General features: G+C 39.9%; 1 protein-coding gene across 1 annotated transcript; it reads left to right on the top strand.

Moving 5' to 3' along the window:
* The first annotated feature begins 1,850 nt into the window (after nt 1-1,850).
* LOC139895990 (transcription factor DIVARICATA-like) lies at nt 1,851-3,757 on the top strand. The gene is made up of 2 exons (XM_071878562.1): nt 1,851-2,256; nt 3,327-3,757. The coding sequence occupies exons 1-2, from the start codon at nt 1,898-1,900 to the stop codon at nt 3,640-3,642; spliced, it is 675 nt and encodes a 224-aa protein (XP_071734663.1). The 5' UTR covers nt 1,851-1,897; the 3' UTR covers nt 3,643-3,757.
* Nucleotides 3,758-19,680: the final 15,923 nt, after the last annotated feature.

The following is a 19,680-nucleotide window of genomic DNA, read 5'->3' as shown; positions in this document are numbered from 1 at the left end:
AGACTTTGCTTATCGTGTCGAAATCATATTCAAATTAAGTTTAAATTTAGTCGAAAATTTCAGGGTCATCACACCTGTCGCGTTACGCGACAACCCAAAAGCGATACCACTTATCAGAAGTGATAAAACGATAGAAGTGGAGGTTTCCAACCCATCGCGTTTCAACCATGTAGGTCGCATACCGCGACGCCCCCAGACTCGACAAGCACATCTAAAACGCGATAGAGGTCCTGATCGAGCGATTTCCTATCATTTAAACCTTTCAAAGTCGACCATGGTTAAAATTTAAACGTTAGAAAGGTTATGTACGCACCTTGGAACATATACGAGGAAAACGGGGTGTTACATATATTACCATGATATAATATTTTAAATTAAGTAAATTCGTATAATTAGTGTTTATTTCTGTCAGTTTATTATTTTTATTGTTGTTGATTATTTATCAAATCCTAACATATATGTATATATTTTATTAATAGTTAAGATTATTTGAATGATATTATATATTATATTATATTAAAAATATAAATTTAAAACTATAAAATTTGGTTCATTAAATTTTGAATTGATTATTTAAAATATAGTTTATATATATTTGATGATTATTATATTATATATAGATTCAATTGAAAAACACAAAAAGACAAAAAAATGGAACTATTCATTTGAAACTTTTTTGCAATTTCGTCCTCCCCCGATTTTTACATTATGTTAAATTTCACCCCTTTTGACTAACTTTTTAACTTTAACCACCCCTCTAATTTATAAGATGTATATTGGAAAACACAAAAGACAAAAAAATGGAACTATTCATTTGAAACTTTTTCGCAATTTTGTCATTTCCAACATTATGTTAAATTTCACCCCTTTTGAATAACTTTTTAACTTTGACCACCCCTCCAATTTATAAGATGTATATTAAACAAACTATAAACTTATCAAAGTGAATACGTAGATCAGTTTGTAAGGAGGTTTGTTGAAATCTAAAGGGATGCATGTTCGAACCTTGAAGTTGCGTTTTTTTTTTTTTCAGGCTAGCGATTTTGGGCCCAGCGAAGCGGGCCGACCCAAATACTTGTTATGATCATTAGCTTTATTTAAAAACATTGTGAAATCATTTTACATTAATAAACTTCAATTCCAAATTATTAAAATTATTTAAAGAAAAAAAAATCATTTCTAATCTACTCCCTAAATAAAAACTTCAAATTTCAAAAAATACACAATGCATATAGCTTATGAATGATGATTAATTTACAGTCCAAATTTAATTTAAATATTTACTAAAAACACATTAACATGTTATATATTCTGTAGTATAACTAATTACTTACCAACGAACGTTTGCTTCAACGGTATCAAGCCTCAGTGTGGAAGAGCCCGCGATTAGTTGCCAAGCAACCCGGATTCAATTCCTGGGGGCGGAAGGTTTTCTCTCTAATTTTCTGCGATTAGTTGCTAAGCAACTCATGTCTCGCGATTAGTTGTCAAGCAACTAGGGTAGGAGTTTCCTTCTAGCGTGTGTGGGTGCAAATGATGAGGGTCGTTGAAATAAATAATCCGTTGATGCAAATTCGCCGTTAAAAAAAAAAGTAAAACTAATTACTTAGTACATAATTTTGTTCAATTTATTATTATTTTTATGTTCAATTTAGTATTCCATGGTAAATAGCAAAATCACTATTTTAATATTGTATTTAATTAATTTAATCGTTCAACTTAAATAGATTATTTAAATAATACGGACTAAATAACATATAGGTTATAGAATCTCAATCCCTTCCTTTATAAATACATGACAGAATCATTCACATACCGAATCTCAAATTTTATCCATCTTAAAATGAAACTATATAAATCAAAAATCATATTTTCAGAAAACGATATACTAGCTTCTATGGATACGAATGAAGTCAATTCAACATGGACATTTCAAGAAAACAAGTTGTTTGAATCGGCCTTAGCCGATATTCCAGAATGTGTCGACAGATGGTGGCAGAAGTTAGCTGATGCTGTTCCGGGAAAGAGGGCGGATCAGGTTCGAGTTCATTACGAGGCGTTGATCCATGATTTACATGCAATTGAGTCCGATCATGTATCAATTAGTTATCCTGATGAAGAAGATGATAACGAATCGGTTATGATTTTAGATACTGAGTCGACACCGAGTCAGGTATCGTTTGGAAAAACGAATGGGTCGAAACACGGTGAACGTGAGAGGAAAAAAGGGACTCCCTGGACTGCGGAAGAACACAGGTATTTTGTGCTTAATCACTTGTACTCTTTGATTTATAGTGTATTCAGTTACTGTATTGTATATTGATCATGTTATTTCTTGAATGTCTAATGCGTGTATTGTTTTTCTACTAGTAATTATATGAGATAAATAAAATATAAAATATAATCATAATTATAAACTACAGTATAATATATGGTAAAATAAGTAAAGAGAAACTACAAATTGTTATCAGTTTTAGAGTGTGTTTGGCGCATAGCTTATTGGAGCTTATGGGAGCTTGAGCTTATGATTTTAATAAGCTCCAAGTCATAAACTTTGTTTTTGTTTGGTAGACAAAAAAAGTAGACCTTATGAAAATCATAAGCTCTGAAAAAATAAGATACTTGTAGTAGCTTATGAAAAAAGTAGAGCTTGTGAACTGAAAAATAAGCTCCAGCTAGTTTAACAAACACTTATAAAAAATAATAAGCTCCAGCTACCACCTTCAAAAATAAGCTCCAGCTCCTGCTCATAAGCTCCAGCTCCAGTTATAAGCTCCAGCTCCAGCTACTTTCGTCCAAACACACCCTTAGGCTTTTTCTATCAATATACGGAGTAATTGTTTTTGTTATTGTTATGTTATTGTTATATTCAACATTTAATATTATGAGTCCATTAAAATAAAATATATGGTAATATAAGTAAATAAAATTACCAATTGTTGCGATTCTTGTACCTATATCGAGATTTTGTCCGTATTGTATTCTTTAGGGCTGAACTACTCATTTTGGCTCGGCCCATCCCAAGTTTTCTATAATAATATACCTTGCTTTTCGAATTTTTTTTTTACCATTTGTTATTTATTTAAGGAGATTTCTAAGGATGATTTTAACGGCTGTAAAGTTGTGTACAATTTAGTATTTAGTAAGGATCATTTTAAAGTCAATATATAATTGTTATGTACAGCTTTTTTATGAACATTAACAACTTCAACTGATTCTATTTGCATATCCAAGTACAATTTATTGATTGTTTTGTTGATGTACATAGTTCAAAGTTATTATTGCGTTCGCATAGTTTATTGTTGTCGATTTTGAGATGTTAACAGGAAATTTTTGGAGGGTCTGAAGATTTATGGAAAGGGCGATTGGCGTAGCATTTCAAGAAACTGTGTGATTACAAGGACGTCAACACAAGTTGCTAGTCATGCTCAAAGGTATTTCCTCCGACAGGAATCACCTAAGAAACAGAAGAAAAGAGCAAGCATTCATGATACCACCATGGCACAACTGCCGCTACAAATGCCACAACTGCCGCCACAAATGCCACCCCCACTGCCTACTCCCTACTTCGGACAAGGTGGTGGAAGAGCACCACCACAAATGGGCTATCCATACCAGCAAAACATCGGGTACCCAACTTAAAGATTCTTCTAAAATAGAATAGGACCAATATGCTCTGCATATAAGCATTACTATATTTTACAGTTCTATTATTTCTTAGTTTTTAGTTTTAGTCATATGAGTTGAGGATTTGATTTGGTGGCATGATGAATATTACTATTATCATTCATTAATAATTTGATTTGGCTTTTGTTTGGTTCTATAGTCTCTTCAGTGAACTACAAGTAATATTTTTTGATTGTTTTCTTTAAAAAAATAAAATATTTTTGATTGTTTTCTACTAATCTATTCAAACCAAGCTATTTACGAATTAATAAACGTACATTTATGGTACATGATCATAGTCTTAATGATTTGGACTTCATGAGGAATGAAGGATATGGTCAATTTACTACTATTTAACCAGTTGGATCGTTGGATCCTGATGGAAATGGTAACTAGATTTTGTTGAAGTGATGACACTCTATCTAATGATACCGCAACTCGCATGCGCACCCCATATGTATGCGGGTACCCACTAGTGTGCGTATGCGTGTGCTCATGTGCGTTATGCGTTATGCGGATTCGTATCTAATGCCTTTGTTCCCGGTACAGCGATTACTTGACTATCAAGTAAATATCTTTTCCATAATTACATCCGTGATTCGGGGGAGTTTGTTATGCAAAGGATTGCCATTATCTCAGATGGTTCTAGAATTAGGGTTTGCCTATATATACAAACCCTAACTATCATTCTAAACACAATCACCTTACGTAACCATCATCTAATACCCGGCTTACGTAACCAGCATTGCCGAGCATCTTCTAAAGGTTAACAGGTTAGTTTCTTGATTAACTAGTACCTACGACCTTATTTGGGGCCTTCTAATCGACGATCGTCATTAAAGGTGGACTTAATCACTTGGCCACCCCGCCGACATCATCATGTCGGCCAGGGTTATTCACGGTAGCCGGACCGGAGAGCCTTGTTCTAAGATCTTTAAACCTCACTTTACGCGTTGAACACGCATATTACCCCTATGGTTAAAATATGCATGATCAAGTGGTGCTTTCATTGAGAGCTGAACTAATTCAAGACATGTTTATTTGTTTTTTCTTTTAAAGTTTTGAATTATAAGGCTTATTGTTCACAAAATTTTTTGAATTTTTTCTTTAACAGTATCATGACTTCCGGGGAATCATCGGAACGTACTCAAACAGATAATCAAAATACGCCGTCTGGTAATCAGCAGACGCAAGCTATGACTACGGGGGCGGGATACGTGCCTTATCTTCCACCTGTATCCGGCGAGCCTTTTCAGAGGTATAAGCCGATATATCCAGGTGGGATTACACCGCCAAGGGCAAACTCGCCAGTTACCACCACGCGGTTGGATTTTTCCGCGGTGGATCCAAGGGTCATCTTGGTAGGCACTAGCGGTGAAATAGTAGGCCCGCACGTGGTATGCTGCGGCCAGGTACCTATTTATAGTACCACGGTTTCAATCCCTCTGCAGACGCAGAGTGTTCATCAGAATTCATCGTTTACACCGTTGCAACCTTGGCAACCACCGCGTCCAATTTCGCAGTTTTTGACTCTTGCGGATGCGCAGGCATTACTTAATAGTTGGGGGTTCAGTGTCATTCCGGATGCCAATTCTCATTGGACGCCGATAACCGCAGAACAGCAAAGCACTGCGCATACGGTTGGGCTTATAGCGGCATATCCTCAGGTCTCGCAGGCATCTGCGCCACAGGTTTCGGCACCTTTTCAGCTACCCGTATACTCTGCGCCGGCAAGCCTGCCTTCTTTTCCAACGCATCAGCCTTGGTTGTATCCGCAGACGCCCGGGCAGCCCTGGCAAAATATTCAGGGGCAGGCGAATCTCGCAAGCCAATTTATGCAGGCGGCACCTCCTGACATGGTCCACCTATTTTCACAACCTGATTTTGTTCAGGATATGATGAGGCGTTTCTTCGCAGGGCTCAAAGGTGACCCTGTTAAACCACCTTTTGAGCTACCAACTACTTTTGATAAGTTTCCTCCGCATATAACTGCATATCCGTTTCCATCTGCGCCAAAGATACCTCATACGTTGGGTACTTACAATGGCTTAACTGATCCAGATGACTTCTTACAGCGTTTTGAAGGCGCAATGCACACTCAAGGTTGGGTGGATCCGGTTGCGTGTCAGATATTTCCAATGACACTGCAGGGTATTGCTCGTGAATGGTTTAATAAACTGTCGGCGGATAGTATAGCCGGGTTTATGGATCTGCGGATGAATTCTTGCTGTAATATCAGAATCAGAGGCCAGGCAAATGCACTCATACCGAATGTCATGATATTGTGCAGAAATCCAAGGAATCTTTGGGTGAATTTCTCACAAGATATACTAATGAGTGCCTGCGCATACCAGATCTCAAGCCAGAGCAACAGATTTCCGGACTCATACATGGTATAAATTCAGAACGTCATCCAACACTGGTAAGGCGTCTGCGCCATACGGTCCCAACAACTTATGCTGAAGCGCTTAATGAATGCCATGACTATATGCGGAGTGGCGAAGATAATGATACTCCAACAGCTAGTTCACGCAACGAGAGGAAAGACGATGTGATCAAAATCGTGGCAACAACTCTCGCGGAAGGTATCCTAGCGGTGGTCCTATCAGGAATGATAAAGGGAAATCAAGTGGCAATTATCGAAACAATAATCAACGCGACATCAATAATCAGAACTATGCGCTGCTTAAAAGTTTGTCTAAAACGCCAAAAGAAATTTTGGCAACTGAACCAGTGTGCGCGACCTTTGCGGTTCCAACTCCGCTTACAGAATTTGGTAAGCGGGATAAAACAAAGTATTGCGAATTCCATGACGATTACGGGCATGACACTAATCGATGCAAAAACTTATGGAAAGAGTACTTGAAGCGCTGCGCGCAGGTAAATTGGATCACCTGAAGCCACCTAAGAAGGACAAGGGAAAATCCGCAGAGGAAGGGTCAAAGGCTAAAACTTTCGCATGGCAAAAGGTCGTTAAAACAAAAAACACTGACTTAACCATTAATATGGTCGACGCAGAGAAAGTTAGCCAGCGGAGAAAGTACAATGATCACCATGACTGGGAACTTCTCCCGATCGCATTTCCTCCTGTAATGTCCATTGACGCAGTTAACGAGCCTATTATCATCAAGTGTCGCATCCCTGCTTGCGGTGTACAAATTAAATGCATGCATGTTGACACCAGGAGTGGTGTCGACATTATGTACGAGCATTGCTATCATTTTCTCCCTGCAGAAGTCAAAACGCAGCTACGCCAGTCTGATATTACGTTATCTGGGTTCTCTGGAGAAAGCTCATGGCCGCTAGGCAGGATAGAGGTAATGATAGAACCCACAGATGATAATAATTCGCAGTTGGTCAGACATGAGTTAGTTAACTTTTATGTGGTTCGTTCAACTTCGCGGTACAACGCGCTGCTTGGGAGAAATTTCATACGGCGTTTTAACATTATACCGTCGGTGGTGCATGGTTTGATTAAGTTTCCTACGAAGGGAGGGGTTGCCACAATTGCGTCACATCAAACAACTGAGTTGTGTGGTTCTGTTGTGCCTGTAAACATTCCCAGCATGGGAGAACAACTCGTAAGCAGTACGGTCATAGCAAACCGTTTGCATCAGGATAAGCGGATTAAAATCGGCGCAGGCTTGTCAGCCGAAACAAAGGCCAAATTGCACGGAATATTGACCGCTAACGCAGATGTTTTCGCGTGGCGTGAATCAGACATGATGGGGTACCGCAAGACATTACGGAACATAAATTGAATGTTAACCCATCACTCACGCCCGTTAGACAAAAGAAGCAGCATATGGCTCTTGAGCGCAGTGATTGGTTGTGCGCAGAAGTAGATAGTCTTGTCAAAGCAAACATCCTGCGGGAGGTGCGGTATCAGACATGGGTTGCTAATCCTGTGTTAGTCAAAAAGGCTAATGGTAAGTGGCGGACGTGCGTTGATTTTAAAGACATTAATAAAGCGTGTCCTAAGGACAACTACTCTCTCCCGGAAATAGACTGGAAGGTGGAATCACTGTCAGGGTTCTGGTACAAGTGTTTTCTAGATGCGTACAAGGGTTATCACCAAATCTTAATGGCTGCGGAAGATGAGGACAAGACTGCTTTCCATACGCCGCAAGGTATTTACTGTTATACGAAGATGCCCTTCGGATTAAAAAACGCAGGCGCAACCTATCAGCGCGTAATTGATGCGGCATTCAAACACCAAATTGGTAGGAATCTTGAAGCGTACGTTGACGACTTGGTAATTAAGAGCAACACTGAAGAAGAAATGCTCGCGGACATCCTAGAAACGTTTGCGTCTCTACGCAGGATAAACATGAAGCTTAACCCTATCAAATGTAGTTTTGGGGAAGAGGAAGGCAAGTTTCTAGGTCATGTGGTGACAGCGCGGGGAATCAAGGCAAATCCCAAAAAGATTGAAGCCATTGATAGTTTGCCATCTCTGAAGACAAAGAAAGACATGCAGAGTCTCACCGGGAAGCTTGCGGCAATCACGCGGTTTTTGTCGAAGGCCGCAGAGCGGCAATTGCCATTCTTCAATACTTTGAAGAATTGTTTAAAGAAAAAAGACTTTGTATGGACTCAGGAATCAGAATCAGCCTTTCAGGAGATGAAGAAGGTGCTCGCTGAATTACCAACACTCACCGCGCCAGTAACAGGAGAAACGCTTACGCTGTACCTTGCGGCATCAAAAGAAGCTATCAGCTCGGTTCTTATCGTAGATCGCGGAAAGGTAATCCATTTCCTTTTACTTATGAATTATTTATTTCGTATAAAATTAATGCTGAGGTTTTCTCAGACGCAAATGCCGGTCTACTTTATAAGCAAGACGCTGACAGCAAGCGAAGTAAACTATGCACCAATAGAAAAGCTAGTATATGCGCTAGTCCACACGGCGCGGTGTTTGCACCGATATTTTCAAGCACACCCAGTTGTGGTTCTAACTGGTCAGCCGATCAAGCAGGTTGGTAAAAACCTAATTTGCGGCAATGACCGGGAATACCGCATTGACTAACGCAATCATCTTATGTTTCAGGTGCTGTATAAACCTGAAATCTCTAGCCGAATGGCTAAATGGGCTGTTGAGTTAGGGGAGCATGAGATAAATTTTTCTTCGCGAAGCGTGGTTAAGGGTCAAATACTTGCGGATTACCTAGCAGAGTTACCTGCGGATGTCGAGGCATCAGCAGAACATCAAGATATGCCTGCACCAACTTTGTCACCATGGGAGTTATACACCGATGGTGCATGCAGCGCAGCTGGCGCGGGTGCGGGTGTAATTTTAACTGGTCCAGATGGCGAAGAGCATACATATGCGCTACGGTTTAATTTTGCTGTTACGAACAACGAAGCAGAATATGAGGCTCTGTTAGCGGGTATGCGCATTGCGCATAAATTGAATGTTAAAATTCTACACGCTTATGTGGATTCAAAGCTGGTATGTAGTCAAGTCAGCGGGGACTTTGAAGCGCACGACATTGCCATGCAGCAATATTTATCGCTTGTTCATAACCTCGCTGACCAGTTTGAAGCTTTTCAAATCTCCCACGTAATGCGGGGGCAAAATAAGAAAGCGGATGCGCTTAGTAAATTGGCCGCTTTGGCTTTTGATCATCTTGGGAAGAAAGTTCTTATAGAAGAACTGCATGCGAAATCCATTGTTATGATGCCTTTGGTAGCACCTGTTGATTAATTCAGCTCAACATGGATGACACCTATTATTGCTTTTCTGCGGGACGGCACATCACCTGCGGATTCCGTTGATGCGAAGAAGGTCCGCACCAAGGCACCACTGTATGCCCTTGAGGGTGACGTCCTATATCGAAAAAATTATTTAGGGCCGCACTTAAGGTATATTGGTCCGAAAGAGGTAGAGGAGGTTATACGACAGGTGCATGAAGGTGCATGCGCTCTTCATTCAGGGCACAGGTCTATTGTGTCAAAAATTATGCGGCTAGGTTATTATTGGCCCACTATGTACGCAGATACCGCGAGAATAGTGAAGCAATGCGAATCTTGCCAAATACATTCACCTATCAGCAGGGCACCTGCGCATCCTATGATACCAGTCTCCTCACCATGGCCATTCTGTAAATGGGCAATTGACATAGTCGGACCATTTCCAAAAGGCCGAGGTAATATTCTCATTTATTTTATACCGTATGCTATTTACGTCAGTATCTTATGCATACTCTGCACACGCAAGAAACATCTAATTCTTGATTGTTGCAATCGACTATTTCACTAAGTGGGTTGAAGCGCGACCGCTGGCAACGATTTCAGGAAAGATGGTGCAAAATTTTGTATGGGAAGACATTGTTTGTCGATTCGGCATACCAAACGAAATCGTTAGTGATAACGGTACACAGTTTGCGGGGGATCCTTTTTGTAGTTGGTGCACGGAGCATAATATTAAGCAAACCTTTACTTTCTTTGCGCATCCGCAGGCGAATGGCCAGTGCGAAGTCACCAACCGGGATATAGTAGCTGGAATCAAAGCTAGATTGGGTCATGGTCGCATTGGTTGGGTGGATGAGCTACCAAAGGTTTTGTGGGCGCATAGAACAACGCCCAAAGCAAGCACTGGTGAGACTCCGTTCAGTTTGGTCTATGGATCAGAGGCTGTTGTGCCCGCAGAAGTTGGGGTACCAACGTTCCGCATACAGAATTTTGACGAACAAAATAACTCAGAAGCTTTGCGGGAAAATCTTAATCTGCTTGAAGAACGCAAACTCTCTGCGGCGGTAAACGAAGCCAATAACAAGCAGAAAATTGCAAAGTACTACAATCAGCGTGTGCGTTCGCGCTCTTATAAGTGCGGGGACTTAGTTTGGCGTCAGAATGACGCAAGTCATGCGGAGGATACTGGGAAATTGGGCCCCCGCTGGGAAGGTCCGTATAGGGTACAAAAGCAAGCAACACCGGGGCGTACCATCTCGAGACATTAAATGGAAAACCTGTGAAACGCACTTGGCACGCGACATTGTTGAAAAAATGTTATATGTAGCTGGATGGACCTGATCACTCCAATTTATTTTAGCGCGTTATTTTTTCTATGTATTTTCCGTCCGTTTGGATGTGTCGCGGTTGTAATCATTATTAATGCCAATTAAATATTTACTCGCGCATACTTTTGATGTGTATTTCTCTTTTTTTGTATGCGTTTCCTGCCTACTTAAGGGGTGTCCTCTAGCCCCAGTGAGGCAGAAGCCTGTTTGGTTACAAGGCTAGATATTAACGTCAGGCGAAGGGAATTGGCTTTCCCCTAGCCAAGCGCCACGCAGACTAGATGGCTGCCAAGTCGACTTAAAACTACAAGTATTGGTTTGCTTGTGTGTAATTACTCTCGCATTGGTTTGCTTGAGGAAAAAGTATAAAAGCATTGGTTTGTTTTTAGTTGCGTTGCTTACCATACAGCTAAAGTGCACCTATAGCACATGACAAAGCAATAACGCAGTAGCTTTTGAGTCTAAATTGTTAAAGGTAAAATGGCTAAAATATTGGTTTATTTAACGCAGTACCTGCGTATGCGCATGAGTTTTGGATAACCATGTGATTAGGCATGCGGTCCACTAATTGTTTTGATTCGCGATATATAAACAATTAATACACAACACATGCACAAAATAATATCATATATACAAAATCAAGATATTACATGACGTCTGTTTCAAATTGCCTGCCTGAACATAGGACTTACGGCGCAAACGACTACAAGCTAACACTAATAATCCTCCTTGAGGAACCCGTCAACCGACATATTCGGGTCCGCAGCAAAAGCATTGATCAGGATGGCTGTGATGGCTTCTTCCGCCTCCATTACCACCGCAGCCGTACCCTCCTTTAGCTTCTTTTGTACGATGTCAGAGTACGGCGGTGTCAGACCGCAAGCTTGGATCACCTCCAGCACTGCCTTGTTGATTTCGTGGTCTTTAACCGCGTCAACATAGGCGTTGAACTTGTCGGACACGGGCCTGGAATCCATCACCTTCTGCGCAATGGTAGGAAGGGCGGTGCGAAGCTTTGTCAAGTCCGCCTCTGCTAGCTCGCGGCCAGTCACTGCGTCATCTTTCTCCCTAGTAACCTTTTCCAGCTCCACCCGCAGACGCTCAGTCTCCCCCTTGGACTGGTCAACCGCCCCAACCAGCTCGCGGTTTTTCTTTCTCTCTTCAATCAATGCAGTTTTGGTTTTCGCCGCAGTTAACTCTACCGCCTTGCGCGCTTCTTCCGAGGCGTCTCTGTCTTTCTTAACCTGATCAACCCCCACTTGCAGCAGCCCTAGTTCTGTTTCTTTCCGCACGGCCACTTGATAAAAGTTAGTGGAACGACGGGCTTGATCCGCAACCATGCCAAAAAAGACAAGGCCGTTTTGGTTGAAGGCGTTGAACGCATGATTAAAGGGCAGTGCGGCTAGTTGGTTGCGGAACTTAGCCGGGAAGATTTGTTGGAGGAAGGCGGATTGCTCTGCGGCATTTTTCGCCGAGGACTGGGTGAGCTGCGCCAGGTTCGCCAATCGGAAGCTACCGTGTGGCGGGGTTGGTGTAGACTCGGAGTCCAGGTGTATCGTCTTGTCCTTTGACTCGGCGGTAGCTTCAAGGTCCGGATTGATCCGCGGTGGGGTGTGATGCGTCTCCTCAACATGCTCTGCGTATCAGTAAATGGTTACATAAATGCAAACTTAAGTATGCGGTATGCGCGAAGGGGGAACGCTTACCGGAAGATGGGGGAGGTAGATCCGCAGAACGGGGTTCGATGGGAACGAAGTTGTCGTTCCGCTTGTCCTCCCTCTGTTTGGGAGTGAGTTTCTTCTTCTTCTGTTGGGGTTGGGAGGCTTCGGCGGCCTTGCGCTTATTACCGGAGGTGGCAGGTGCATTCTCGCCAGTTTTCTCCTGCTCCAACTGCTGGTTCACATTCTACTTGCGGAAGGAGATGCCCGCGATCTCCTCCGCAGTCAATACTTTCTTCATCTTCATCTCTGCAAACATGCACGCATGCGTTAGCACATATAAATAGCAAACTGTTATGTTAGTACGTGATTATACTGTTCCTACCCTTTCCACCCGGTCCGACTATGGCTGGACGCACATCTTCCCATGGCCAGTGTGCGGATATCTTCCCTAACCACAACATCACGTTCCCGTATGACCGGTGCACCAGCTGTGCGTTAGCGCACTCCGCCAATAGTTTTGTTTCCTCGTCATCAAGGACCGGGGTTTTGTTCACATCCTTCTCCACCTTCTCGCACCATATAAGCGTTTGCGGAAAATTGGTACCAACTACAGTTTGGTCAATGTAAAAGAAAGTTTCTTTCCAGTTACCCGCATTCGACTTTGGGGTTTTGGTGAAATTTTGTCAGGCGAAGAAGGTTAACCATGATTTGTGGTGATTGGCAAAGCGGTATAGATGACAGAAAACTTTCACCAACGGTACCTTGTTGAGTGCGGCGCACCACATCTCAAAGAGTACTATTTTACCTATGGCATAAGGGTGTAGTTGCCCTAATCCCACTCTGAAGTGATCTAGTACGCCTAGGAAGAAGTCGGAGGGGGGAACCCTAAAGTTTCCATGCTTGAACGCATGTTCATAGATAGCCACCTTCTTCTCCGGTGGCTCGTGAGCATGCTGATTAGAAAGGGGTGGCACCGGATTGTACTTTGCTAACGGTGGGTATTGTTTAACTAAGTGATCAATGTGTTTCTGCTCTATAATCGATCTAACACTATCTACATAGGTCTCATTAGCCTTAGTCATTTTCTATAGAGTGATTGGAGAATTACTAACCTTTAGACGGTGGCCGGAGTATTTAGGATTTGATCGGCATTAAATATAGCAGCTTGTTGGGGAAGCTTGTAGCAGAAAAATGGAAATGTGTGTGAATTGGGGCTATTTATAGTGAAGATTTGGGTGGAATGGTGTGATCGTGGCTGTACACGTGTTACGCGATCAACGGGTTGCATTTTAAGTGCGCGCGTGGATGTCAGTTGGGTATTGTTACCTATGAGCGCGTGGCTGACACGCGCCTGCCAACTGCCACTTTACGTCTTGTCAGCCGAATGGGCTTCTGCGACAGTGACAGGCATTAAATGACCTCGAAACGCACGCGGAACATTGAATGCTAGCCGTTTTCTTGTTTTTTCCGCTTAATAGTTTGATATCATATGTCTTGCGCCATATAACATCAAACTGGGGGGACATTATGATACCGCAACCCGTTGAACAGGCATATTACCCCTATGGTTAAAATATGCCTGATTACTATCAAATAAATATATAATTACGTGTTCAATCCCATTTTGTGATTGTTGTAAGAAGGTTATCACATCTACGTACTTATCATGTGATTGGTGTTTCGAAGATGCTACTGAAACGTCATCCCATCTCTGTCTCGGCTGCTAATCTGCTATACTATGCAGATCACTAGCAATTACTTCTCGCTTTCTGGACAGCTATATGTTGCTTGAAGCTATGAACATATTACAATTGAGCGAGGTATTTGAATACAATCTTTGAGCTATAATATCTGCGTTATTGCATTTAGTAATTAGAATTGTGCCGACCATTTTAACATAGTTCTATAGTGATAGAGAACAAGCCCATCACTTTTATGATCCAACCAAAGAAAGTCCAGCCCGAGCCCAACAAGTGAAAAATATGCTAAAGGAACGGAATGATGGATGGCCAGGATTGATTCTGTTTGTTATTATATAGTAGGGTCATGTAGTTTGTTAGATCATCTTTTTCATTGTGTGTTATCTGTGTATTTCGGCCAGAGGCTTGGGCAGAAGATCTAGTGATCTTTCTGATTTCTATTTATCATCTTTCATCATCAATAATAAGATATGTAAATCTTTTAATATTCATCATCTTAATTTTCATCTTCTCTGTTTATTACTACTTGTCCACTGCTGCTATTATATTCTAGTTCCTATCAATGGTTCCATTGCCACTTACCCTATCCTCTCCAATAATGGTGATTCCAAATCAGCCTTCGATTACTACTCAACTAGAGTCTCGATTAGATGCACAAGATGAAAAAATGGAATTATTATCAACTCAAGTGCAAGAGCTCAATTTATCAATGAAGAAAATCGTTTCTGAATTACCCAGATCTATTGAAAAGCTAATTGCAGGTAGTGTTCCATCTTCAAAACCTATTACACCACCAGAAAATCAACCACAAATCACCACCCGATTGCAATCCAAATTCAATTCAAATGATGAGAATTCAACACCATCTCCAGATTCATCCTATTCACCTTCACTATCACTATCAGAACACAACCGTATTGCTATTGATTATATCGAGCAATATATCAACAAATTTAAAGTCTCATGTGCCCTAATTCCTAACCAATCTGCAGATCAAGCAATTGAGATTTTTATAAGTGGATTAGAAAAAGATATTAGAAAAATCTTGTGGTCGGGCGATGGATCTCGAACGCCACGTCGCCATAGCCACAACTCATGGAGGAAACACAATTTTCAGAAGAAAAATGATTATAGAATGGAAGATCTAAGGGCTTAGTTGCTTATTATTCCCGTTCCAGTGAAAGGCCTAATTATGGCAATGAAAAATCAGGCCCAATTACGAGCCCATGTCTTCAATCAAGTAAGGCACAATCTCAATCAAGCCCACACACTCACCAATCCCAACAGAATCATTATTTTCCTAACAGGCCCATTACCCCTACTTTCACCTCAATTCGTCATCCGACCAAAATCTACAAAGATGAATCGACCAAAGAAGGTGAAAACTGCTCAATTAAATTTGAAGGAATTCGGGGTGATCTGAGACTGCACAGAATTGATTCACCACTCTTGAATCATACTTCACTCAATAATTGTGTAGGTCAAAATCTCCCCCAGCTCTCAACAAAGGTAAACTCCAACACAATTGTAACAACCCGACTTTTTCCGTTACTATCGTTACTTGTCCGTTAAATATTTAACGGTGATTACTTAGAACTTTATGTGTTTAATGTATTTAAATGCATACTTGATCCTAGTGGATTACTTGAGTTAATATGTTATATTAATTTATGAACTTATTTCGGATAGCAAAATAACTAGAAAACGATACGATTAAGTTAATCGCCTAGAAAGCTTTACAGTTTACGGAACTTAGAAAAACGAGAAAATAATTATTTTTAATAATTATTAACTTTAAGAAAAACATATTTAATTTATTATATATTTAATGAATTAAACTTGGTGGAATGCGTTTTAACGACCAGTTAACGTTTCGGGAATTCGATTTCGGTTAACGGCAACTAGAAAAGAACCACACTTAGCGTACTAGCAAGCCAAAGCATTATGTAATTTAATTTTAATAATTATATTATATAATTACTTTGTTTTAAGAGTACTTTCAATTTATTATAATTTATATAGATTAAAAACGCGAGAAATTAATGTTTATCGATCCAGTTTGCGTTTTCGGCTAACGACACTTAATGAGTACACTTAGGAAACTTGTCTAGCAAAATTTGTGAGCCCATGGACCCCCTTTTGGACCCTTTGGCCAAATTCCCATCACCCCATCCATTTATGTGATTAATTTTAGCCCATGTGTGATTAACTAGTGATTTAAGCCCTAACCTAATTAAAGAAATTTGTATAAAAAGACATTTAATCACTACTCTTCCACCCCTAACCCTAAGCCACGACTAAAATCAGCCCCAAACACCATCATCATCATCGATCACTTCATCCTCATCAATCACCATCAAAAATTGCTTGTTTTCTTGAACCTTCAACACGAAAGTGCTTCCTTTAATTGTCCTCTACGCATTGATATAAACAATTTGATCCCTAGAGGTATTAAATCACTAACCCTAATCTTCTTAGATTTGGTTTTGATCAATTACATAGTGTATTAAAGTCTAGTGCTCAATTGATGGCGTATAGAGTTGTCGTTTATCGTTTAATTTTTCGATTGTGGTTGTTTGAATGATATCCCTGAATCGGACGGTTTATTTATGCGGTGTCGTTAGGTCGTAAAACGTCCATTCAGGATATCAACGGAAGAAGTTGATTGTTTAATTTATATATGCTGGGCCTAAATCTATTATTCCTTCCCATGGGTTAGCAAGGGCAAATATGACCTAGGGTCGTTCCTTGAGCGGTCGAATTTGAAACGGAGCTTATTCAGATAATTTAGTAATTAAGATTGGGTTTGTACAGAATTTAGTATCCAAGAATAGTGTCCAGGTACACAATGTGTGAAGAGGTAGGATCCTTTTGGTCCCAATAAATTAGCGACTGTTCGGAAAATCCAACAACTAAGTCCAACCGGTTTATTCTAGACACCACTTTATCCGGAATATCAAATTGTGTAAAGTCTATAGTTGGGTTTATTTGATTTATAATTGTATTTAAAATATTAAAGTAATTAAGATTGGGTTTGTACACAATTTAGTATCCAAGACTAGTGGCCAGGTACACCTTGTGTGGAGAGGTAGGATCCTTTTGGTCCCAATAAATTGGCGACTGTTCGGAAAATCCAACAACCAAGTATAACCAGTTTATTCTAGACACCACTTTATCCGGAATATCAAATTGTGTAAAGTCTATAGTTGGGTTGATTTGATTTATAATTGTATTTAAAATATTAAAGTAATATAATTAAAATAAGCTAGCTAGCATGCAACAGCTAAGGACAGAGAAGACGTGGTTCACCATGATTTAAGATAACGTAGTGTCGGGATGATTGCGAGACCCTCATTGGTTAGATATACTTTGGTGTAAATACTAGATTCCCTACTAATTGATTTCTCGATTAGCATGTCACGAGGACTAGCTATCGTGATTCTGATCGGATGAACTATGCTCGACTCCCGACGCTTTATCCAGTTTAAGGATATAAGCGGCCCATCTTGGATGCAATGCATACGTTGGGCGCACGAATAAAGTAGCATAGCCTTATATAGATAATATCCAACCTTTCTTAACACCTTAGTGTATCACCCAAGTGAGTGGTTATGATTGTGTTTCGAATCCCTTTCTGTCAATGGTTTGGTAAAATCTAAGGGTTTGTAGACAAATTAAAACTTCTGATAGTTCTCAGTCATCCTTAAAGATTTATAAGCTTAGTTTGTATTGTAGTGCGTTGAATTTCTATTTATGATTTAAACCAACCCTTACTTAAATCTACCCAATAAATCCCTTAGTTATCCACCATGTACTAGACTTATAGTGGTTCCATAGCTTCTAACCTTGACCATGCTCAAGTGGTCCTATAGTACATCAACACTGTACTCTATTGTTGCAACAATATTTTCTCGAGTCTTATACTCTTGACCACTGTCTTGATCTAGTCCTATGGTAATTCCCCATGTACTTTATAGTATTTTCGATGGGTTCATACATTGACCAATGTATAAACACAGATAATTAATTACCTTATAATTGTCGACTTTATAAAAGGTTTAATCACGTTTATTGGTGGAAGGATGATAATAACGAGGTTTAATATCATAGACAGAAAGCGAGTACGAAACGATAATCATCCCTAACTAACATTATTAAATCATAGCAAACAATCAAGCAATTACCGACACATCATAGCAACAAGCATTTCTAATATTAATAAATCACAAGCATCGAACAAGAATATAAATTAATAAAAGAAAGGATAGATGTTACCGAATAATGTCAGCAGAATAACACTTGTATTTCTTCATAATATCCATAGCGTTACAATGCTTGATATCTTCTACTACTAACTACATACTATTCTCCTATTGATCACTAGAGAGCGACAATAGAGAGATAATTATTTTCCTAATCTCTGTACTTTTCTCTCTCTAGAATCTAGAGAGAGAAAGTAGAGAGAGAACTAATCTCCTACTGATCACTAGAGAGCGACAGATATTTAGAGAGAGAAGTGAAGAATGGTGTGTGTTGAAATGGTGGGATGAAGCCCCCATTTATAGGAAATGCTTGGTGGCAAAATTGTAATTAAATTGCTGAAAAACCCCTGGCAAGCCGTTTGGCAAGTCGTTTGCCAAGGCCGTTTTAATGCCCGTTTGCTCGTGCAAGCCGTTTTTGATGCTCGTTTGTTGGCAGGCCGTTTTCCCTTATGGCAAGCCATTTGGCAAGCCGTTTGATGGATCGTAACTTGTCTTTCACCGTTTTCGCTCTAGAATTTTCGTTTTAGCTTCGTTTTTGACAATTCTTGCGCCCACGTGTTCATAATTGAATATACTTATACTAAAACATGTGATTAAGTAATTTAACTTTTACAAAAATTATAAAATAAGTTATTCAAACGCGAGTTAATCGTCTTAGCCGGTTTTGCTCGTTTTTCATTCGTTTTTAGTGATTCTTGAAACATAGCCTCTGTAATGACATAATATACCAAATGAAGCAAATAAATGCTTATTTAGATGATAAAGTCAATTACTTTATCATAAATGGGCTAATATCGAGGGTAAACACGTGACTTTTTAGCTGATATCATTGTATGAAAAATGAATTTTTATCCTAGAATCTGATAAAATTGAATTATGAAATGATCTTGTATGTTATCTAGATGGATAGAGGTCAAAAAATTAATAAGTTTGGACTTTGATTTTGCTTAATTTCGTTATCGTATGCTCAAGATATGATTAATCGAAGTTTTCGTTAGGGTTTACATGATATACGAATTTTTTGAGTTGTGTGCTTTATGATTTGGCTAATAAAAAGTGTACTAATGTAATCCTTGTGAAAAATTATGCATGTTGGACTTAATATTCGCATCAAAAGCTTTTGTAATGCTCTCGGTGTGTCAAAACGAAGATTCGTGCTTTATTGTGTGTTGAATCTGTTTTCAAAGTTAAACAAAAATTGCTAGAGTGAACTAGAAATTGATAGAGGCTTTGATATTCTGGAATATGTTAGTTTATATGTTCCTTGATGTACTTAATTTGTATGCTAACTTCTGAAAACGTGATTTGCCATGAGTTATAAGCTTGACCAAATGATATGTCCATTTGTTGACTAAAACTGAAGGGTCCG

Source organism: Rutidosis leptorrhynchoides, chromosome 3 (assembly GCF_046630445.1).
Source record: "Rutidosis leptorrhynchoides isolate AG116_Rl617_1_P2 chromosome 3, CSIRO_AGI_Rlap_v1, whole genome shotgun sequence".
NCBI lineage: Eukaryota > Viridiplantae > Streptophyta > Magnoliopsida > Asterales > Asteraceae > Rutidosis > Rutidosis leptorrhynchoides.
Note: the sequence above shows the minus strand (reverse complement) of the source record. Positions and strands in the feature narration are given on the sequence as shown.

Coding starts and splice junctions, on each gene's coding strand:
- LOC139895990 (XM_071878562.1), top strand. CDS start 1,898: ATGGATACGAATGAAGTCAATTCAACATGGACATTTCAAGAAAACAAG. Junction 2,257..3,326: donor TGGACTGCGGAAGAACACAG/GTATTTTGTGCT, acceptor AGATGTTAACAG/GAAATTTTTGGAGGGTCTGA.